Genomic DNA, 24700 nt, shown 5'->3' with positions numbered 1-24700 from the left:
CGCTTCGAATGAATTAATGATATTATTTCGCTAGCATGTGATAATTTAAAAACTGAAAACGGGTATAAAAAAGTAGTTAGATCAGTTGCAAAGGTAAGTCCTATACAGCAAAAAAATTAAATGTTTACTTGATTAACTTTTTTGTTTAAATTTTTTTCGCAGGATTGAAACAGGAAAATGGACAATAAATATAAAAGAGTTAGGTTGGAAGCAGTTCAGCGTATGGGAGAGTTTACTCTAATTGAAAATGCATTTGCATGTAATCTTTTAACGTATTATTATAAAAATGATAATGATGTATGTTCGGATGTATGGTTAGCGTTGCAGAATGCTAGTGAACATATTGTTTTAATATTAACAGAATCATTAGCTCGTTATGGTTCTGTAAAATTTAATATATTGATAGAATTAACGTATAAAAAGCCAATGACAGGTGATATAAAAGATGTAGGATTTAAAACTAATAATTTTGACATATACAGTATAAATGATATAGATAATGCTATTCAGAACGCAACCGAACAGTTGCTTGAGGAGGAAGCTAGTTTTGAAGGAAAACAGAGTGGATGGACTCTTATTACTTTAGATGGAATATTAGTAAGAGTAAATAAATTTCGTCCTTTAAGAGGTTCATGTTATATTCCATTACCAAGTAAATTTCAACAAAAGCATGCAGTTATTAATATTAAGAATGAGGATGAATTTTGTTTTAAATGGTCTATTCTTTGTCGTTTTGTAAAAGGTACTCATCGTGAAAGAGTAGATATGCGATATAAGACTCTTTTAGATAAATTCGAATTTCACGGTATAACTTTTCCCACACCATTAGGCGAGATAAAAATTTTTGAAGAAAAAAATAATGTTTCTGTAAATGTATATTCATTTGATGAGAAAGGAATAATATTTCCAGTAAAAGTATGTTTACAAGAACGCAATGAACATTTTGATTTGCTACTTTTAACAAACAATGAAGTTTTTCATTATTGTTATATAACCAATTTTGAAAGATTGATTGGCTCCCAATTAACCAAGAATAACCATAGGATTACTATTTGCAAAAGATGTTTTACATTTTATAAAACCGATAAATATTCAACTATAAAAATGAATGAACATATAGAAAAATGTAAAGTAAATGCGCCAGCAAAAATTATTCTTCCTGAGGTTGATTGTAACGGTCTTCCTCCTATGTTAAAATTTAAAAATTTTCATCATATGTTTGCAGTACCAATTGTTTGTTATGCAGATTTTGAATGCATATTAAAACCTGTCTCAACATGCTATCCCAACAATGAAAAATCTTTTACTGTATCTACGGAACACCATATTCCAATGAGTTTCTGTTTGTATTTTGTTTCAAGTCCATCAGTTCCAGATTTTATACAAAATGTTCTACCTTCGACTCCTTTCTTATATAGAGGAAAAGATGCAACTAAAAAATTTATGATAGTGCTTAAAGATATTTGTTCAAGAATTGATAATTATTTAAAAATTAATAAAAAAATTATATTTACTGATGAAGATAAAATCGCATTCGATTCCGCACTTTCTTGTCAGATGTGTGAAATTAAATTCAGTTCGCAGGTAATTCCAGTTCGTGATCATTGCCATTTAACAGGTAAATATAGAGCTGCTCTTTGTAATAAATGTAATTTGCAAAGACGTAATCAAACATTTCTTCCTGTTTTTCTTCATAACAGCTCAAATTATGATTCGCATTTCATTGTTAAAGAATTAGGATATGATGAAAAAAGAATAAATTTAATTCCGAATACTACTGAGAAGTATATTTCATTTACAAAAACTATCGGTAACCAAATGTCTATTCGTTTCGTTGATTCAATCCGGTTTATGTCATTTAGTTTAGATTATTTAGTTAAAACATTACCCACTGAAAAGTTTTTTCATTTAAAAAAATCATTTAAACAAGATGAACTTCATCTTGTAACTCGAAAAGGAGTTTATCCTTATGAGTATACTAGCTCCTGGGAAGTTTTAGAAGATACTCAGTTACCACCTAAAGAGAAATTTTATAGTTCGCTTACAGGAGAAAATATTGATGAAAATGATTATATTCATGCTAAAACTGTTTGGAGTCATTTCAATATAAAAAATTTAGGTGAATATAGTGATCTTTATTTAAAATGCGATGTTCTTCTTTTAGCTGATGTATTTGAAAATTTTCGTTTACTTTGTTTAAGAGAATATGGCTTAGATTGCGCATATTACTTTACACTTCCTGGTTTTTCATTTGATGCTATGCTTTATAAAACGCGAGTTTCACTTGAATTAATCACAGATTATGATATTTATTTGTTTTTAGAAAGGGGTATTAGAGGGGGAATATCGGTTTGTGTTAAAAAGTATGCGAAGGCAAACAATCCTTACATACCTGAAGAATATGATAATAAATTACCACACACATATTTAGCATATCTAGATGCCAATAACTTATACGGTTGGGCAATGAGCCAACATCTACCAAAACAAAGTTTTCGATGGGTTGAAAAAGAAATTCAACAATCAATAGCAGATAGTATATTATCGTTTAAAGATGATGGTATAATTGGTTTTATTTTTGAAGTTGACGTAGAGTATCCTGAATTTCTTCATAATACACACAGTGATCTTCCATTTCTTCCGATAAATGAAGTTCCCCCTTTTTCATCTCACACAAAATTAGTAACAACATTAAAAACTAAAAATAATTATATTTGTCATTATGTTAATTTAAAACAAGCTATTCGTAACGGACTTAGAGTAACTAAAGTACATAAAATACTGCAATTTATTCAATCTCCTTGGTTAAAAAGCTATATAAATTTAAATACTATAAATCGACAATCGGCAACAAATGATTTTGAAAAAGACTTATTTAAATTAATGAATAATGCGGTATTTGGGAAGTGTATGGAAAACGTTAGGAAACGTATTAATTTAGAATTGGTTTCATCAGAAAAAAGGTTGATGAAACTTATCGCGAAACCAACATTTAAAGATAGAATAATATATAATGAAAATCTTTGTGCAGTTCAGTGTACTAAAGAAAAAATAAAATTAGATAAACCTCTGTATGTGGGTCTATCAGTGTTAGAACTTAGTAAGACACTAATGTATAATTTTCATTATAATATAATGAAGAAAAAATATAGATCTAAGATTAATCTTCTTTATATGGATACCGATAGCTTTTTTTATGAAATAGAGACTCATGATTTTTACCAAGATTTACAAGATGAAAGTTTTATTGAGTATTTTGATACGTCTGATTTTCCTGTTTCACATCCTCTTTTTTCAATTAAAAATAAAAAAGTTTTAGGTAAATTTAAGGATGAATGTAACGGCATTCCTATAAAAGAATTTATCGGATTAAGAGCAAAATTATATACTTTTACAACTACAAAGGGGATTACGAAAAAAGCTAAAGGAATAAAAAAGAATGTAGTAAAAAACAAATTAAATATCAACCATTACAGAAACTGTTTATTGAAAGCAAGTGACGATAGCAAAGACCTTTATGTTCAAATGAAACTGATTCGATCAAAAAAACACTTAGTTGAAACTGTGACAGTAAACAAATTAGCATTAAGCAGTTATGATGATAAACGTGTTGCAGTTAATAACATATTAACTTTACCTTGGGGGCATGTTGATATTCCTTTAGAACTTAAACGTTTATTTAATCATTAAATTATTTTCAATTTTGTTTTTTCTTTTCAGTTAAAAATGTACAAAAAATCTTGTTATTATAGCATTAGAGTAACCAAACCGCTTTCATTAGTAGCATGTTCAACATTAAGTGTGGTTCAAGCAATAACTAGTGGCTTAATAGAGGTTACAGATGAATTAAGGCATTTATTTTTAATACTAGACGAAAATGAATTAGATTTTAAAGTTAATGTATACAGCAGGTTTAATTATAAGAATGTAATCGATCCGAATATATGTTATTATTGTTTACTAAATAATTTTTTCTCACTTACATATCTTTCAGTTAAAGAAATGGTTGATAACTATCTTTGTGTTCATTTGACTAAAAATTTAAATATTGATGATGAAGAAGAAAATTATATATTTTCTGTTTTAACAACAGAAACTCTCAATAACATTGTATCAATTTTAATTAATAAAAAACATAATAATTCCGTAAAGATTCACTTTCTTACAGAAAGATCGAATAAATGGTTTAGTTATTTATTTAGTAAACAATATAATTCTATATTATATAGTAAAAATTGGTAATTTTATCAATAATATTTTAAATAAATATTTATTGTTTTAATTAAATTAATGTATGTTTTATTTTATTATAATCAATATAAAATGTATTTAGTATTTTAATATATTCAATTAAAATATATTTATTATTTTATTATATTCAATTAAATTAATGTATGTTTTATTTTATTATAATCAATTAAAATGTATTTAATATTTTAAATAGATATTTATTGTTTCAATTAAATTAATGTATGTATTATTTTATTATATTAAATAAAGATGTATTTAGTATTTTATTATATTTAATAAAATGTATCCAGCATTTTTTATAGTCAAAAGTAAATGTTTTGTAAAAATAAATAATTTTTCAAAGTTTATTTCAGTTTTTATTTTATTTCAACCTTTTTTATCATTAAAAACTAATTATAAAAAGGATAAAAGGTAGTTATTTTTATTAAAATAAGTTACAATACATTTTTCTGAATTAATTTATTAAATAAAATTTGATTACAAATTTCAATCAAAAATATAATTTTTACATGAACTTATCCATAATTCTTTCTTTATCCTAAATTCACACAATTCCTTTTAAACTTCTTTTTTAGGATAAACATGAAATTTACTGATAAATTCAGTGAACTGTTTTAAGATATTGTTACTGTAACATAGCAAACCAAAAAGCTCATGATCTTTAGTTCCAAATCTGATTACTTTTTGGAAGAATTCATTATACTCATAATAATTTCCATTCTTAAAAAAATAAAGTAGTCCGTTGTTAAAACGAGTAACCCCATCTATATCTGCCGGTATTCCAGGAAACAGATTGGATACAAGATCTGTTCGAGCAACAGTGAATGAACATTCATTTATCTCCCCCACAAAATCTTCATTATAAATCACATAAGTTTTTCCAGTATATGTATTTACGATACCATTAATCGTACAAGGATGACCGATGTTAAAGTGTGAACATACATTCCTAGGATAGCCTATGACCAACTGTTGAGTATTAAGATTGAACATAAACAATTTATGATTTTCAATTAATACTATTTCTCCGTTCGGTCTCTGGTACATCGCATCTATTCCTTTGAATGTATCTAAAGAAAGAAACTTTAATCGTTCAGTAATTTCAAGTGGTCTATAATAATTTTTGCTATCATATTTACTGCTGTTCGCAATATTTATTATCCATAACTGTTTTTTGAATATTACATAAACTTTACCATTTACTAGCAAGTAATGAATTTTATTCTCATCATCTTCTTTTATTGCGCACACGTCGGTAATAACCTCTGAAGACTTAGGAACAGTAGTAGATTTAGTCGTTTGAACAGGTTTAGCAGTAGTTGTCATCGCTTTACTGCCGTAAAGCGACTGAATGGCTAATATATCGTCTTCGCTTAAATTTGAACGTTTGTTTAGTAAAGGGTACATGAGAGCATCTTTATTGAAAGAATGGCGAACACCCAAGGCGTGACCAATCTCATGCATCAACGTGCTCAGAAGGTTGGTTTTGTCTTTTTCCTCTTTACCTTCAGGATCAAAATTCCAATTCTCCTCTTCATCAATGTGAATTTCTATGGGTGTGTTAGCAGTGTTAGGAGAAAACGCATGCGCCAAAACACCTCCAGGTCCATCAAATTTGCTCGAGCATCGAACTTTATCGTTTTTGGCACATGTGTGGATACCATATTTGTCAGAAATTAGGATATCATATCCGTAATAATCATGTTTGAAACTTAACGATGTGTGCTTTGCCCATTCATCAAAAGCTATGTTAGCTAATTTCATCTTTTCAGCCGTTGCTCGTTGGTAGTGCCATTTCAGTTCTGGTTTTCTCCATATGATTCTTGAAACTACATACGGTAATATATCTGGTACACCGCATCGAGGCTCACGCATTAAAGCGATGGTCTTACTATTTAACTCCCCATTAACCGGAAGATGAAAAGATTCTTGAAACAGTTTTACGGCATCTTTTACTGCTTTTTCATCAGTTAAGCTTGCATTATCTCCTTTGAGATATCCATAGTCCAATAGAAATTTATTAGAATCAAATTCATCTGCATTTATAGAAATTGTTGTGATAAAAAACGTTATGAAGTATATGATAATCATCTTATTGCACTGTTTTAAAGACTGAACGTAACAAATGGAACATTTCATTTAAATACATTCCAAAATCTTATTGTTTAGAGGAGAAGGGATAATTAAACCTAAAATAAAAACAACTATTTCTTTTTTAAGTTATTTATTGTTCTTTAATAATCAAAATACAAATACATATTTTATTTGATGTTAAATTTTAAATACAATTTTATTTCAAATTAAAATTTATTATTCTTCACTCCAGTCTTTTTCATCTTCAGGAAACAGTTGAAGAATCTTGATGTCTGGATCTTGTTGCATGTAGTTGGGTAGATCCTCATAAATTTTAGGCGGAACATACCTTCCGTAAAGGTCGATAATAACCTGCTTAGGAAGGTGACGTAGAACGTTACGTCCGGGACTGTTTAAATAACACTCTTTTGCTTTTTCTATAGCATTTCCCACCGTTTCCAACATATAATAAAATTTACTTTGTTCACTCCACCACATGTGTAACCATATAGCCTTTTTCATAGCGCAATTATGTTTTTCACCAAAAGGGCATACTTTATTTATTGAAGAACCGAATAAATCGATCGGAGGACAATCGTAACCGTCAAGGTCTTTTATTATATTCCGTTTATTGTTTAGTATTTGTTCTAACACTTTTTTCTTTTCTTTGCACTTTACATATATAGTACACATTGGTGCTAAATTTTCAAAAATGGTTGATAACCTCAAGTGTTCAATAAAACCCGAATTCCAATTGAATCCGATTTGTTTCTGAAAGTTTTGTATTGCAACTCTTGTAGTTTGAGATGAAATATCATAGTAGTCAAAAGGTGGCTTGAATAGATATTGCTCGAATCGGAGCCCATCCAAAGAAATTAAAACTAATTCTTTAATGTAGACATCAGCGTTGGGTAAACGAAAAAAAGTAAAGTCTGATATAAAGACAGACATGTTGACTTTACCGACTAACAGACTAAACTGGTTAGGAAACGTTTTTGACTGTGCCAGTTAAAGGAGAATATTGCATTATGCAATCACTTATCATCAAACAATAGGCTGTTGTGTTGTCGGGAATGTTGGTAGAAGTTTGTATCTCGATTTTAATATCGACCGCGCCAGTTTTCAAAGTATCGTTTTGTTTTGAACAATCTATAAAGATTAATGGCATAGCATAGTACTTGGATGGGGTAATTAACGCAGCCGCTGAATTCCTGTTATAATAAGATCTATAGAAACTCTTAAACATTTCGTATAATATAATGCTATCTCCTTGAATGTGTTCATAAGGATAATATACTGAATTCAGATACAAGCGTATGTTATTAAGTGAAATGGTATCAAAATTCGAAGCTCTTTTTGTTGCGTCTCCTTTTCTCGATGTTTGAAATCCAATGATAACATAATGAGGTTTTTCCACCTGCGTTGTTGTTTTAACTGTCCAAATTACATCTTTACTGATAGGTAGAGTTGGGTATTCGTACAAGTTCCACTTTCGGAACATCATCAAAATCGGTTCATCCTTATCTACCAGTCTAAGAAGTGATAACCGTTTTTCATCCGATACGTTAACATATGGTATTTTCCAACTAATTTTCGTTATTGTGAAGGTAAATGTTTTTCCAGCTGGAACGACAACAGCATTATTATTAGTGGAAGCCCGAAGCAGAATGAGTTCCTGTTTAACGTTTAGCAGTATCTTATTATAATCTTCAAAAAAGCCCAAGAGCATCTTCAGCGGAAGTAATACCTTAAACTTTGCCGATTCACCATCGATATATACACCGTTGACCGGTTGGATATCTTCAACACCGTCCGATGACCAACCATGCATAAAAATTGAATCTTTTTCGAAGTTTCTCAGTGATAGAGCATTTTTCATCGTTGAAGTTATCCCCACATTTCTCACCCTATCCACCTCCTGTCCTGCAATTTCATAACGAATTTCATCGAAAAGAAACGCGCCAAAATTGTTGCATAGTTTTAGTGTTGAATCTGAAACTCCATTAGCATCACTATACGTTCCGTTGATGAGTAAATAACTTTCGCACGGAAGCGTGTATACATCCTGTTGCTGGACAGGAATTCTTATTTCATCACTATTATTAAATGTAGTTGATGCATAAGGATAGTGAGTATGAAATTCTTTACCCGTAATGCTTTCATCAAATACCGCGTTCGCAGTATCAACGTCTATTATCTGTCCGCTCATTGTTGTAATACTTTAAAACCTAAAGATTCCAAAAATCGTACGTTTTCTCGTGTTAGCCGTTTAAGCTTCGCAGGTTGACTAGTCGTTAACGGGACTATGGGAGGGAATTTATATTCTGCTTTATCAACGAAAATCAGCACCATCGTTTCTTCGTCTTAAATGCAGTCTCACCGTCACTTCTTCACCACCGAAACTTATCAGTTCTGAATTTTGATTATAAACGTGCACAGTTATATTCCGTATAGACTTGGTGTTGACCGGAAGATAAATGACACTGTGCGGTACTTCAATTATCTTATATCCCCGTCCAACTCTGGGATAGAATTCGTGAATGATATGACCTTCTTCTCCGCCTACAAATGAACCGCGGTCGATGTTACAACTTATACGTATTGCATTTACAGATGAAATACTAACAGGTTTCTGAGATGTATGCCAGAAGTTTGCTGGTAGGACCATTTCATCAAATCCCAAAAGAGTACGGATAGAATGTGGTTTTGTAAAATCTACTATTTCAGTACAAAATAAACGCGAGTGCATCGTCGTAGGTTCGATTAAGATTTTAATCAAACATTTTGCATCATTTTTATTGCGATTTCGTTGTTTACCTTTATCATTGTCAGTCGCGTTCGATTCATCGCAGTTGCCCATCCCATGTTTCAATTTAACTTTCAAATCATCAATCTCATACATCCCCGGCGGAAGCTTTATCGATTTACTGCCATGGTAACCGTAATAAAACATATTATTTTTTTCTTTTTCTACATTTTGAATGTTATTATATGACATAAAATCAATCAGGCCGATTTCCCACGCGGCATCGCCGAGTTCTATCGGAGGGAAAAAATCTGCAGACAGTATAGAAGATTTTCCGTTTAGGCAGAACATATCAGAAACTTTAAACATAGATGCCCGCAAACAACTGAATTAAAATCCTGTCTGCGGTCTAAATTATACTGGATGTTGACTTTCTCTTTGTTGGATTTAAGATATTGGACTAGCTCTTTAGGTGGCTGTAAATTACCGTAACTGTCAAAATAAAACACGTTCGCGTTACGTTTTTTATAACAAACCCAATGCGTACCCGGATTGAGGACACTGTCCAAGTTCACTATTCCCGATTCGAATTTATTTATTCTAGCTGGTAAAGTATCGCGCATGAAAACACCTCTGAAGTGGGGTAAATTCATTTTTCGCGCAAACCGTATTAACTCCACATCTGATAAAGGATGAATGGGGAGTTTGCGTAGTAAATTTAATGCTTTTTTCTGCCTTGACGACGACGACGACGACGACGACTGCGACCTGCAGACCGGCGTTTTTTTACGCCGCATCCGGTTTTAGATCGGTACTGTTCAAGATAAGCACCTTTCCCCTTTTTTCTTATAGTTTTTTTCGCACACCTCTGACTGAAGCTTTCTTCAATCTTCCGCCGAATTTACTCTTTATTTTCATAGCGTTTGTTACAGCCCACGCAGCAGCCTTCTCTGCAATGCTGGAATCGGGCGCGGATACCCTTTGCCAAGCTCTTTCCGCTAACTCTTTATCAGCTTGTGCTCTTCGCCGAGAATCGTTGTAGATACTATACGCTATATCATGCGCCTTACAAGCTTTATCGAGTGGATTTATACCAAGATCGCCTCTTTCCAATCTTTGTTTTAGTTTTGTTCCGGGTCCGCAATATTGGTAACCGGGTATGTGAGCCTCGAAAGGAAGAAGATCTACAGCCCGATTGAGAACTGTTCCTACTACGTTACGTGCAATACCGAAAGTTTTACCCGGAAGACTTTCGATCGAACTTATCAATCCGTTTCCTGTTTTACAACTAACGTTACACTTGTTCGTGCTCTTCATTTTATCCCAACTAAAAGTCTTCGGTCAATGCATCCGTATTTAAATCAGATTCTTTTTCAGTTTGAGTTACCGCATCTTTCTGAACCTCGCTTTTCAATCGAGAAATACTTTCCTCTAATCGCTGACGAACAATGGGGTCATTAGTATTTTTACTTCTTAAAGGATTTTCTATTTCTTTTCCTATCATATTTTCTATTTTAGCGATGATCTCATCGAATTTCTGTTGAATAAGGAACCGTACATATCTCATGGTCACCAAATCGTTTTCATCATCTGGATGAGCGGCGTTTTTGGCACGAGCTCCTTTGAAATCTACCACTTTAAAATGTGTTTGTTCTTCACACGCTAAAAAATCGTGATCAGAGGCATATTGCTCGATTAAATATATGCAATCGTCCATGTTAACAGCATCATCATAATATTCCGCTGATGCTAGATTGCAAATTTTTTTTTCGCGGGCGTCGATATCACCCTCTTCAGTAATCCCAAACGGGATTCTTGAACCAAATTCTGTCTGTCCTAACCTGTTGACTGGCATGATCTCAAATGACTTGCTTACAGTGCGCCTTCTCCTTTTATTAGTCCTCGTTCTTTTAATTCCTCGACTATCGATACAATTTCATTATCATGTGCGGTATTACCTGCCTTTTTTGACGCGATCAATAGTTTTAGCCTCTCACAGATTTCGTTAGGATCATCAAAATAAACGTAATCGACTTTATGGTTTTCATTCAAAGTCATTGCAGATGGTACTAAACCTTCACCTCGTTTTTTCGAGGTGAACGGTGGAAAAAGCTTGCTTATTACTTCCACATACTTAAATCCCGAATTAGTCTTTACCCGTTCCAGAGCGGAATTATTTCTTCTGTGCGCATTTGTTGCGATTAAAATTTTCCTATATTCTTCCAAATCTTCTTCAGTGAATAACTTCGGTTTTTTCCAGAAAAGTAATTCGAACAAACCTCGGCTTGCAGGATACTTCACTTCTCTTATCAGGATGTTACTTTCCTTATCGAAATCGATTAATGAATCTCCAATCTTCAGTTCGTTTCCTTCAAAATGAACACCGTAAACGTTATCCATGTTGTTTTCTACATCTCTGATGGCGTCAAGCATAAATTCCTGCGCTAACCCTTCTCGCATGCTTGTCTTGAGAGACATGCTCATTTGCATTTTCCCTTCGGGTGTATTCAACATTTGTACTATGCTGGGTTGAGATTCATAAGTCTCTTCTTGTTCGATCCTAGGTGACTGTTCGGTTTCTTCGGCTTTTTCAGCTCGATGGTGAGCCGAATAAGAAAGAAATCTTTTAGCCTTTTGTCGACGTCTCATACCGGTCATTTCATCATCTACCCTATCAGATGGTTGAGCTAGCTGAAAAGGAAATGGACTAGAAGTATCCATCTTATTATGTAATTTTGCAGTCGACCTTTTTATTTCAGGTTCTGGTTCATCATTTGCTAAAGAACGTTTACTATGTTTCATCCTATCTTCTTCAGTTAATTGATCGAATATAGAACCCATATCAAACCTCTTTTCAAAATCTCGGTAATCTCGCTCCTATTTTTCACGCAACTCTTCAGCTGAGATTTTCGGTAGTGAACGTTCTTTTGAATCTATTTCTTTTTTTATCCGTTTTCCCATTTCTCTCTCTTCAGAACCGAACTGTTCTGCTATCTTAATCAGAGGTTCAGTAAGCGGTTTGAAATCTTGTTGAAGTCTTAAATCGGACTCGAATCTTCCTCTTACCAATTCGCCATGTTTTCTTTTAATACTCCTGCGGATCTCCGCGATCTCCGCGGTGACACGCTCACGATCCTCCATAGTAGACATTTATGTTTAATCTGACTGCATGCACTCACTATCTTTCTTTAAGTATGTTGAAGTATTTAAAGTTGATTCATAAGCGCGCACGTTAGCCTGTAGGTTTTTTAGGCTTTTTCATAAGCGCGCACGTTAGCCTGTAGGCTTTTTTAGGCTTTTTCATAAGCGCGCACGTTAGCCTGTAGGCTTTTTTAGGCTTTTTCATAAGCGCGCACGTTAGCCTGTAGGCTTTTTTAGGCTTTTTCATAAGCGCGCACGTTAGCCTGTAGGCTTTTTTAGGCTTTTTCATAAGCGTGCACGCTAGCCTGTAGGCTTTTTTAGGCTTTTTTAGGCTTTTTCAGGCTCTTTTCAAGCTCTCTTTCGCGCTTTTGTATGCTTTTTTCAGGCTTTCCGATAAAGATGTCAAAATTAAATCTGTACCGTCCTTTATCAAAATCTCTCTCCTTATCAATTACTAAAAATCCATTTTTTATCCGGTTCCAAGCCTCATTACATATTTCTTTAAACTTTTCAAATGATATATCCGGTGTAAAATGATCATGATATATATGTCTCAGGTTTCTTTCATCCTGTCGAAACACCATGAGAAAATTCGCATTGTCTCGGACCAATTGTTTAGGAATTTTACTATATGTTTGACTCATATAAAACACATCAATGTTATTATGCCGTCCCATAGTAAAATATTTTGTTATGTTATTTTGTTTTTCGCATATTACATCATCGAATATCATTATAGAATTCGGTTCCGTTTCTTCCGGTGCCACAATAACATCGTTATCACTATAAGGATAGTAACCTATCCCTTTAATATCAGTCAACAAACTTTTTAAAAATAAGTATTTAGGCTGGTACAATGATTTAGAAAAAACATATATGTTACTGAACCTTAACCCGCTAGGGTCAAATAAAAGATTGAAAACTGCATTCGTCTTACCAGAATTTGAAGGACCTACAACCAAGCATCTGATATTATCTGGAAGAAGAGGACTATGTCTTTTTATAGAATTTAAATCAGATACCTCACCTATTAAACGGTCAAAATTAATTACTGTTAGCTTCCGATCTTGTTCTTCAGCATCCATCTCTGCTACTGAATAAATTACATAAGTGTAATTTATTTTATTAAATCCTTTTTATCTATCCACGAGTCCTCCTTCTTATCAAATCCCAACCAGCGAACTAATAATTTATCACCGCGTTTTTTTAATACTTTTTCAACCAAATAAACGTTGCCGTACTTGGTTTTACTAAGTTCTTCCGTATAGAAACTTCCTTTTAACACTTCCCCTTTCCCATCTTTAAGAATGTACGTTATAGGTTGTGTTTGTTTTATCTTGAAAATTGTAAAAACTTCATTAGTCCAATTCGGAAGATATCCTTTCGCAAATATCTTTTTATACTTACTTATCCTTACCTGATCACCAACATTAAATTTAATCGTGGTCGTATGCTGATGACGTTTTTTTGCAACCTTTAATATATTTAACAACACTTCGCGTTCGTTTTTATAAGAAACATCTTTAGGTTTAAAACCAGTAGTTCTATGCACCCTATTGTTATATTTTTCAATTATTTCATCCAATATACTTACCCATCGGTAATCACCCTGTTCGGTAAATTTACGCCACATATTAGTCTTGAGAGTTCTATTGAACCGCTCCACTATTGATGCCTTTTTATCGGAAAAAGTTGAATAATGATTTATATTGAATTTTAGTAATAACGATCTCAATTTTGAATTAAACCATTCTTTTCCATCATCGGTTTGAAAATGCTTCATTTTATGTTTATGAAATATGGGTTTAAGGACCATTACAACTTCATCTGCGTTTTTACTCTTCAATGGAAAAGCAAAAGCAAATTTTGAAAAACAATTTATAATTGTGAGAATATATTTATATCCCCTATTAAATCTTGAGTATTGTATCATCTCTACTAAGTCTGCTTGGTACAAATCGTCTATACCCTTAAGTTCAACAGACCTTGTCAAAAAATTTCTGCGAGCTTGCTTGGGAAGCTCTCTTGCTATCCCTTTTTTAACACTCATCATTTTATTATAAACTAAATTTAAATTGGATGTTTTTAACTTATATATTTAAGGTGAAAAATAAGGATAAAATAATAAAATTCTTTTCAATTTATAAATCTATTTATTCATTGGTTTTGATAACATATTATTTTACAAATAATAAACGAGATAAAATTCCCACTCAATTTGTTTCGCAAAAATTCATATTCAATAACTGTCGGTATTTTCATTTTTACTACTTCTGTTTTATTACCGAAATATTTTCCTTTCTTTATTACTTCTAATCTTGATAAAGGGAAAGTTTTCTTCAAAATATTTATTAAATGATTTATCGATTTTATTCGACCTCCCGGTACAAATCCTATTATCCATGAATCGCTTGTGAGATCAGATTCAGATTCGCAAGCTGTCTCGTCGGAAGAACTCTCTCCCATCATTGATAAATATTCTTCAGATGAAGACGAACCCATTATTTCTCCACAACACTCCGTCAGCAATTAACCTAGAACAAACAAATAGAAAATAATTATACAAATACTTATATATTACTGATAAACTTATAAAAATGTTTACTAAAATACAACACACCTTTCATTTTATTTTTCACCATTTTGCAATTATATGAAACTTTTTGATGCTCCTTAAACGGGTTATCATTATCCAACCACTCAAAACTTTCAAGACCACATTCGATACATGCCACAGAATCCATCACGCCGGTGAAATAAAATCCTGCTTCCAACAATAATTCAACCTTTGGAAAAAGCCTTGGCCAATTACTAAAAGTACTCATCATCAGGTCAATACAAACTATGCTATCTTTAAAAAATAAACAACAATTGAATAATTCTTCAGCAACACTACAAGTTTCATCATATGTTTTATGTGCAATTCCGCAATGAAATAAATTAGTTTCAGAGGTTATAGTCCAATTACATTCCTTACATGAAACGAATCCATCATTATCGAAGCGATTTAATCCGCATTCTTTAATAATTCTGAATGGGAGTGTGTTTATCCTTTTGCTGAGCGCCGCAAACGGGACAAACATCTCCTAGATTTATTTTTCTGATTCCACTTTTTACAGCATATAGTCTTATATCAAATTCAATTTCTTCTAGTTCTTTTTTAAATATGTTCAGCCTCTCACAGTAGCTCTTAAGAATCTCTTTTTGCAACTGCGACATCAATCTTAAACAGAAACAAAAAAATATTAGAAACAGAAAATATTAGGAACAAAAAATTAAAAAATTCCTTTCAATAAATTATTAACATACCTTTTTCACGAATGAATAATTATATTCTTCTTCTATGACTGTTGATTACTTCTTCTACAACAACTGATTCATTTGGTATCAAAAAGGAAATATAATATACTATAACGTTAAAGACATTTATTAAATACTAAAATTAAAGTGTTACTTAAACTAACAAAGAATTAAAAACAATTATTTAATACTAAAAACAAAACTAGCATGTAATAGCTTCAGTCATTTCAATTTTTTATTTAAACTATTTTTCCACCTTTTGTTTCAATTACTAATTGTATTGGACTTCTACAGAAAGGACATTTTTTTCATCGACCATAGGTTCAATATCGAGACGATCATTACATAATTTGCAGACGGAATGACCACACAAAACAAAAGTTACTTTTATTAAATTACTAAAACAAATTTGACAAATATATTTTTCTTTTATCTCATCTTCTGATAAAGAATTTATTTCAATATCCCCCTCCTGGGTTTCGTCAAATTCATTTTCTTCGTGTTTCACAATACATAATAATACATTAGCTATATTATTGGAAAATGGATAAATAATATATTCTCCTTCTTCTATAATCGCAGATTCATTCGACTGCAAAAAGGAAAATATAATAAATCAATTTAAATTAAGCTTAGAAACATTTATTCAAAGCTACAATTAAAGTATTACATAAATTACATTCGACAGGTACTTTTTTAAAATATAATAACTTACATCTAAAACATAATGGATGTGCACATGGAATAGTAACAAATTTAATTACATTTATTTTACAAAATTGGCATGTTATTGCTTCTCGATCGTTTAAAGCAATTGTTTCACTTAGTCTAAATGAACTAGATGTACAAGAATTGATTTTAAATACATAAACTGGAACAGAATTATTTTACATTTAAATATTGGCTGGAAAAATAATTATTAAATAAATATGAAATAGAATTATATTTAAGCGAATAATTTTACATTTAAATATTATTTCACTTACCTCTTTAAATAAAGATGATAAAGATGATAATATAATAGTAGCAGCAAAACGTAACAGTAACAGCAAAACGTAGTATGAATCCGTTAAATTTTTGGCGGGTATTTATATGTATCGGCTATCATTATCATTGAGATAACTTTGAAAATAACAATGCTATCACCAATTGACGCAAATGCATTATCGGTTGACTTTCAAACTAGTAAACAAGGTTAATGCAAAGTCAGCAAGCACGTGTACATTTTTTTATGCCGAAGTAAGCACATTTTGATTTTTTTTTTTTTCGGGTCAAAGGTCAATTTTTTTTTTTTCCGGGTCAAAGGTCAATTTTTTTTTATGACGTCAGAGGGGGGGGTGATGACGTCATTGATTTTTGTGATGACGTCATTGATGACGCTTGTCCCAGAACCGGCATTTTTACACTACTCCTCGCGACTGCCTAGGAGGGCCACCGCGTCCTCCTACTGGTGGTCGGCTGACATCGCTTCCCTAAGAAGGGAGGCCACAAGGAAGAGACGGATTCTAACAAGGGCCAAGAGAAGGGCGACGACCGGCCCCGGAGGAACTAGAAATCTTCGAGGCAGAATATCGATCGGCCAAAAGATGCCTCAGGGAGGCGATCAGGTTGGCCAAGAAGGAGGAATGGAGGAAATTGTTGGAACATATAGACACGGACCCCTGGGGGAGAGCATATCAGATCATCATGAAGAGATTTGGTTGGCGCCTCTTATATAAATTATATAAATATCTAATAAATAACCAATAAATAAATGTAATAATTATTAATTTAAAAATTAAAAATAATGAAAATTTAGTTAAATTTATAATTTGTTTAAAACAACACAGCATTTATTTTTACAACAATTAATCTTCATTTTCATTTTCAATAACGAGGCGAGAAGGCGGAAAGGTCTTCTGGAAACTCTCCAGTTGAGACTTACTAGCTTACAAGTAACAATCTGGGAAAATGCACCCACTCGCTTTCTTTGGACGTGTTCTCACGTTGTTGAAGTTCATCTTTGAATTCTGCTTGTAATCTAAACCAAATTTGTACGCACGCTTTCCGCTAAAAGTTTCATTTTAATTATGAATTTTTATTTAATGACTTCATAATTACGATTACAATTATAACAATGATAATTAATAAGTTTTCAAATTACCGCCAAAATGTAATAACTGTGTGCAGGCAGTAAAGCAGCAGTAAAGAAAAAACATATCATTATTAGGTGTCGTCATTCAGCTGGATAAAATCTGGTACTTTCATAATAGCAATTGTTAAATGCTTCATTATTACTAATAACTATTGGAATTATTCGCGAGAAAAATAACCAAGCGATACTAAACTAAAAATTTATATTTTTTGTTTTCATTTTTTGTTATTTTTTTTTTAATTTTGGATTTTATTGTTATTGATTTTTTTTGCATTGATCACGAACCTTTTTTTCTTAGTGTGTAATTCAAAATGCTTATATTAAAACTCTGAACATCATATTCCTGGTCTATACAAACTGATATAAATAATCTATAGACATGCATAATTTTAAGTTATGATAATTTACGTTATAATTTTTTGTTCGAATTTTTTTAAATGTTATTTAAATGGTTATATTATTATCCAAACCTTTAATGTCAAATGCTTAAATTTAAAAAAAATATTGAAATTTTTAATTCATTAATTACGCACAACGGTTTTATTTAAAGCCCTAAATCACGTAGAATAATAATAGTATGGAATGATTAATATTTTTATTATTATTATTATTATTCTTAATGGGTTCTTATAAAAAAAAATAGGCTGCTTATCACAAAATTATATTAAATTAAATATTTTTGATTATTTTAAAACAATTTAAATTTTGATTATTTTAAAATAACGTAAATACGTCCATACACGAACGAAATATGCAGTTCCAGCCTACTATATTGTTTGTAACTACTGAAGTCGGGTCAGTAAAGAGGTGTGGCATCCCCTCCACTACTCTGACCATCACTCAACGACTTCTTACACTAGTAACCGAAGAAGTGTATTTCAAAAGTCAGATCCATTAATTTGCAATGACTTGCGTCGAATACAATTATGTATACTACTATAGTAACTGAATATGTTGTGGTAATTTGTTATACCTAAAAATTAAATTATTTAAACCTAATATGTATATGAAATAAGTATTAATTTCTTGAAAGCGTGTGTTTCTTTTTTTAAAGTACTTTAAACTAAGGTTTTGTTATAAACAGAAACAATTACGTAATACAAAAGTATATGAAATGTGTTATGATTTTCTTTAACTTGGCGTAGTTACTTACGAAAATTACTTAAAACAGCACTGTTTGCATTAGTAAACAATAGTAAGTGTTCTTCATGCCGGATTATAGAAGTGATGTACAGGAGGCAAGTATAAATCCACCGGGTTGGTCTATTGGTGAACATGTATTCGCAAATCAGATAATTTAGAAGTCGAGAGTTCCAACGTTCAAAATCTAGTAAAGGCAGTTATTAGGATTTGAATACTATATCGTGGATACCGGTGTTCTTTGGTGGTTGAGTTTCAATTAACCACACACATCATAAATGGTCGGCCTGAGACTGTACAGACCACATTTCACTTATACATATCATCCTCATAAGTAATACCTGACGGTGATTCCCGGAGGCTAAACAGGAAAAAAACTAAATGGCAAATCAAGTAGAGGCAGCTTGCAAGGAGGACCCGCCTTTAGATTTTACATACACAATAGTAGTTATGATACTGCATAAAAGCAGTTTAGACTGTCTTTACTAACGCAAAAAGCGGGTAAAAAGTCCTGGACTCATATACAGTAGTTTTTAAAGTTAATGAAACAATTATTTCAAAAAGCGTTTTTGCCTTTGCTTTAATTCTTCCTGCTGAAATACACTAATAAATATAATGACAAATTTTTCGAACAAAAATGTAGTAAACCTACAGCTTGTAAAATAGTTGTTGATTTCAAAGATCCAATTTGATCAAGTCATTTTTTTTGCAGTCAACATTTATAATAGGCTGAATAATTTAATAATGAAGTAAAAAATTATATTGGTTAGTGTTATTTGTGGAGGATGATGCAATTACTCATATATTACGATAAGTTGGCACTCTTTCTTGCCGTAATACAGAGGTTTTGGAACAATTAAGCGAAAACTTTGAAGGCTTAATAGAGTTTATAACATGATAGAAATTTCGGCGAAATTTTCTGTAAAATTAGTTCTACCAGAGAATGTTTTAAATTTTAATCGATGGTGACCGCGAGATTCTATTTAAAAAAAAACAAACATTAAAGATTTAAATTTAGCTAAACTTAAACATAAATTTATTTAGCGTTTAATAGTGATGCACTAGTAAATGTTCCAGCACCGGTACGACGTTTTGATTTTATTTTATAGATCGCAAGAATATGATCCACACCTACAGGCGGTTGGCTACACGACTGCTATGAAAAATGTTTTCATTGGTAAGAAAAGAAAATTATCTTTTTCATGTCAAAAGTATTACTTTTTCGTTAATTAGATTTTTAGCGACTTACTATAACGCTATTTGCCCATGGATATCCAAAAGCAAAAACCATTTTCGTGCGGTCTGATTTTTATATTTCAGGTAGTATTTTATATCGGTTCATAATTTTTTAATGACATCAATAAATAATAGGAATCAAACCAATAATTTTAATATTCTCAAAAGCATGTATGTAATACATGAACCTTTTGAACAACATTTTTTTCGTGTTTATATCGCCAAATAAGCTTGAAGCTTGTGCGTTGGATATGAAAATGGAATTTTGTAGCGTATGAAAAATAACCGGGATTCGAAGTTGGAATCTCCGAATGAAAAGCCGAGTCACTACCAGTCGCGCCACGGAAGCCGGCAAAAGGTATCTTAAAATAGTTAAAATATCAAGATTTCAAACTTGTTTGAAATAGCCCAATTTTGATACGCTCACATATGTCCATACAGTTACAAACATTTAGTAACTTCCGAAGTTACATGGTTGGTTTTGCTTGTCTCATTTGGCTATAGTCTGTAATCATCCGTGGTTTTTTAAGCCGTGTTTTTGGATATGGTTTTCTGTCTGTTAGATGTAAACAAATTGGTCACTGATTCACAGCGCTTGCTCAGAATTGTAGGATATATTCCGTCATATTGAGACATAGGATATTTGAAGACTAAAAAACTAAAATTTTTTGTAAATACAATTTATTACTCGACGTGTAAATAATTCAAATAAAAGAACAAGATTTGTTTAATGACAGTTAAATTATAAAAAACCTTACTACAAACGTTAAAATGACTGATTGAAACTAATATTTTATTAACAACAAAATAACCACTGTTTGAAGTTGATACAATTCACTTTCTGCTAATACTTTTACTGTTAACAATAGAACTTCCCTACACTTTATGAACGAGTAGAATACAGTCACTTGCAGTACTATTTACAAAAAAAACTCGCCGAACAATTTCCTGCATTCATCCTCTGTCCACACTGCAATACTTGTAACGTACTCTCACTCTCTTTGTTACTACACGCGTTACTATAACCGCGTCGAACTCGGGCTTGTAAACCTACTCGCTTTTATCGCTTGTTATCACGACTGCGCCAAATACGCCCTCGCAGAACTACTGATTTTGATCTCTAGTCCCTGTCAGTATTTATATCCCCTTGCCTACAGAACCAGCGTAATAATCTTCAGTGTCTACGCTTTTACCTTCTATAAATTGTTTTCCCGGTCCGGTGGTGGTGGAGTTGATGGCAGCAGCGGCGGCCGCCGCCTATGTATAAATGTATTTTAGCCTGTATTTGGTCTTATAAATCTGGACCCGTAGAACAATTTTTTTCAAACTTGGAGGACAGAAACTACCTTCAGGGAGAAAGAATGTATAAAATTTTTGTATAAATTGGAAAAGGGGGTGGAGATGTTTTGTGAAAATAAAATTTCAAACTTTTTCTGGGGCATTTAAGTAAAAACCTTTCTTACAATAGTTGAAGTTTTTTTTATCGATATCACAAATTACCATAATATTTAATATTCACCCTCCTCCCCAAAAAGTGACATCTATTTTTTTATTATTTATATCTTCCTTCAGAAAAGAAGTAAATTGAAGATTTTGCATCTATATTTTTTTACATCAGTAAGCCTTCAAAAACAACTATAAAATTCTTTTGTCATCCCACTCCAACCATCTTTGGTAACAACAAATAAAAATATAAAAATGTTAATTATTTACTTATTTTATATCTATAATTTTTGTGAGTAAAAATTTATGTTTTACAGATTTTTTTATTTAGTATAGTGAGACAAAGTCAATTCTAATCGTTCTTTAATTTTTAATTTACTGTTTCTTATGTCATCCTTATTGATCCGTAGTAAGTAATAATTTTAAATAAAACCGATTTTAAAACGTCCACAAATATCTAAATTGGGTTTTAGTGATGAAAGAAAGGAATTTTTCAGTGGAATAAAAACAGTTTTTCAATTACAATGTTTAATTTAAATTTAAATTTTTTTCAATAAATATATGTATTATCACAAATATTAATGTCATACACATGTACTTACAAACTTGAATAGTTTCTTCATGAACGTAGCCAGTAAAGAAAACGTGACTTACATCCATGTAATGAACGTAATATGTAATGTAATCCAACATATCCGAGAGCGTGAAATTAGTACACAGATGACCTCAATTATCTTTGATTGTTTTGGAGTGAAAGGGGAGTTATTAGTGAGTACTGCTCTAGTAGAAATGCGGGAATATAGGTACGCGACAAGGATTACATTAATTCCCATTCTTGGTCTAAATCCCCACCTGTTTATAATTACCAGTACAAAACACAAACAACCATGCCCCTATTATATCAATATGGTATTTTTCAATCAGCCACATTCTTTCATCACGGGGGCATTTGCGCTTGAATAAATCTGGTGAACTGTGTTTATATGAATTTCCACTTTTTTTCAAATTTCTGTGTTGTTTTGAGTGTAAAAATGTTGAAATACGCTAAGTTTGTCATCATTATTAAATATTTATTATGCTTACAAATACAGAGTGTATCAAGAAGTTCTACAGGGACTTTCATAGCCTATTCTACTCGTTTTATCCTTATAAACAGCCAGTTGTTCAACGTCTACACCCAGGAGACGTTCCGCTTCATTTGATGTTCTGCAACTGGTGGAATACAAATCGACAACTCTACAAGCATATTTTGCTTAGCGATAAGGCAAATTTCACTCGAGATAGCATCAATAACTTACGCAATGATCATACATGGACAGAGAAGTAAATCTTCATGAAACGGTGGAAGGCAAGTTTCAATATATGGTGCGGCCTTCTTCACAATCAGCTGTTTGGACCGTTCATATTACCTTGCCGCTTTAATGCCGGGTGATACTGGCACTTTCGTGAAAAAGAACTGCAGCAGCTGCTTGAAGAAGTTCCTGTAGCGCTGAGATGCAAAGTGTACTTCAAGCACAATTGCGCGCCTCCCCGCTTCTCTTGTATAGTTTCCACTCACTTAAATCATAATTTCCGTGAGAAATTCATCGGTCAAAGAGGTTAACATTCCTGGTCACCAAGATCGCCTGATCTAACAACTTTAGATTTTTGCGTATGGAGATGGATTATTGCCAAAAAAAACATACATTCTCGTGAGGAATTAATTGTTCGCGTTATTGTTGCAGCTGAGCAACTTAAGACAGCTCTGAAGAACTAAAAAGAGCAACAAAAACGTGACATGAAATGTGTTAAAAATGGGGGGCTCAGTTATGAACAAATAACTGTGTGTATATGTGTGTGCGTGTGTGTGGGTGCGTGTGCGTGCATGTGCGTGCGTGTGCGTGCGTGTGCGTGCATGTGCGTGCATGTGCGTGCGTGTGCGTGCGTGTGCGTGTGTGTGCGTGCGCGTGCGTGTGTGTGCGTGCGTGTGCGCGGGCGCGCGCGTGTGTGTGTGTGTGTAAGAGAATAATTTTAATTATTATTTATTTCTTAACACCAAATAACTGTCACTTTATAGCAATTTAATGCTACGGAAATTGACGCACTATCACAGAAGGTGAAATCACAAGTCAGATTACATAAACAATCATAAATGCATGTGTATGACAACAGCTCAATCATAATACAAATACTATTGCTATTGCTATGATGTCATAGGCATATGTCCATGAATAGATGCATTTTGAATCATCAATGTCTAACAGAATTGAGATTAAACCACACGTTTCATGTTAGGTACTATTATGCACTACCGTCCTTATTGAGTATTGTATACTATTTCTCGATTATACGTAGATTGAAATAACTCATATCTATAATATGTACTTATTAATTTATGTATTTATTATTATGCACTTATTAGAGAAAATTATTTTGTATCAACAGCAATGCTTAAAAGACCTATAACAATAAAAATAAAATTCTTACAAATATTTTGTTGATATTTTTACCAAAATTTGGAGTATATGTTTTTAATATAATTTGGTATATTTATATATGCATTTTAATACTCCATACTATATATACATACTTATATATGCATTTAACACTCTATACGGAGTGTTAAATGTGTTTCGTATTCTGTACGATTATTAAAATGAACCACCAAAGTTAAACACTCAATAACCATTAAAATTATCGTAAATTACATCCGCATTTCGACTGCTATCCACTATTATATTTCCACTACTGTCTGTGCAGAAATTATATGCATTTGAGTTTGAAGCCTTATAAATGATTTGTTTATCCGAACATTTTAAAATTAAATCGGTGATGAAAATTATTATTTTCTTTAAGAATATGAAACATAAAATCTATTTGATAAATAATCATTTTTCAATTAGTCTGTAATAAAACATTATCTCAAATTCACAATAATTCGTTTCTTCTGTATTTACAGAAACTGGATTACATTCATTCACTGACTAATAGAAAAGTTAAAATAGAATTCGCTCGTATAAGCATATTATCTTGAAAGTAACTAGAAGTTTTTTCTTCTTTCTTTTTCCTGTTTAGCCTCCGGAAATGACCGTTCAGGTATTACTTCAGAGGATGATATGTATGAGTGTAAGTGAAGTATTGTAAAGTCTCAGATCGACCATTTCTGAGAACGTGGATAAGGTGTTCTATGGTGGTTAGGTTCAATTAACCGTACACCAAATCCTCGATCTAGTATTCAAATCCGTATAAAAGTAACT

The 24700-nt window shown here is 32.1% G+C and overlaps 3 protein-coding genes across 3 annotated transcripts; 1 reads left to right on the top strand and 2 right to left on the bottom strand.

Moving 5' to 3' along the window:
- The first annotated feature begins 177 nt into the window (after nucleotides 1-177).
- Nucleotides 178-4139, top strand: LOC142330648 (uncharacterized). Its single transcript, XM_075376093.1, has 3 exons — nucleotides 178-915; nucleotides 1585-1810; nucleotides 1931-4139. The coding sequence occupies exons 1-3, from the start codon at nucleotides 178-180 to the stop codon at nucleotides 3688-3690; spliced, it is 2724 nt and encodes a 907-aa protein (XP_075232208.1). The 3' UTR covers nucleotides 3691-4139.
- LOC142330647 (matrix metalloproteinase-18-like) lies at nucleotides 4068-6342 on the bottom strand. Its single transcript, XM_075376092.1, has 2 exons — nucleotides 4845-6342; nucleotides 4068-4078 (listed from the first exon to the last, which is right to left on the bottom strand). The coding sequence occupies exons 1-2, from the start codon at nucleotides 6340-6342 to the stop codon at nucleotides 4068-4070; spliced, it is 1509 nt and encodes a 502-aa protein (XP_075232207.1).
- Nucleotides 6343-7306: 964 nt separating this feature from the next.
- Nucleotides 7307-8533, bottom strand: LOC142330646 (uncharacterized). Its single transcript, XM_075376091.1, has one exon. It carries the CDS (start codon nucleotides 8531-8533, stop codon nucleotides 7307-7309), a length of 1227 nt encoding a protein of 408 aa, XP_075232206.1.
- Between the last annotated feature and the right edge of the window lie 16167 nt (nucleotides 8534-24700).

The sequence above is a fragment of the Lycorma delicatula genome, chromosome 9 (genome assembly GCF_047948215.1).
Source record: "Lycorma delicatula isolate Av1 chromosome 9, ASM4794821v1, whole genome shotgun sequence".
Taxonomy (NCBI): domain Eukaryota; kingdom Metazoa; phylum Arthropoda; class Insecta; order Hemiptera; family Fulgoridae; genus Lycorma; species Lycorma delicatula.
The sequence above is the reverse complement of the archived record's forward strand: the minus strand, read 5'-3'. Positions and strand labels throughout refer to the sequence as shown.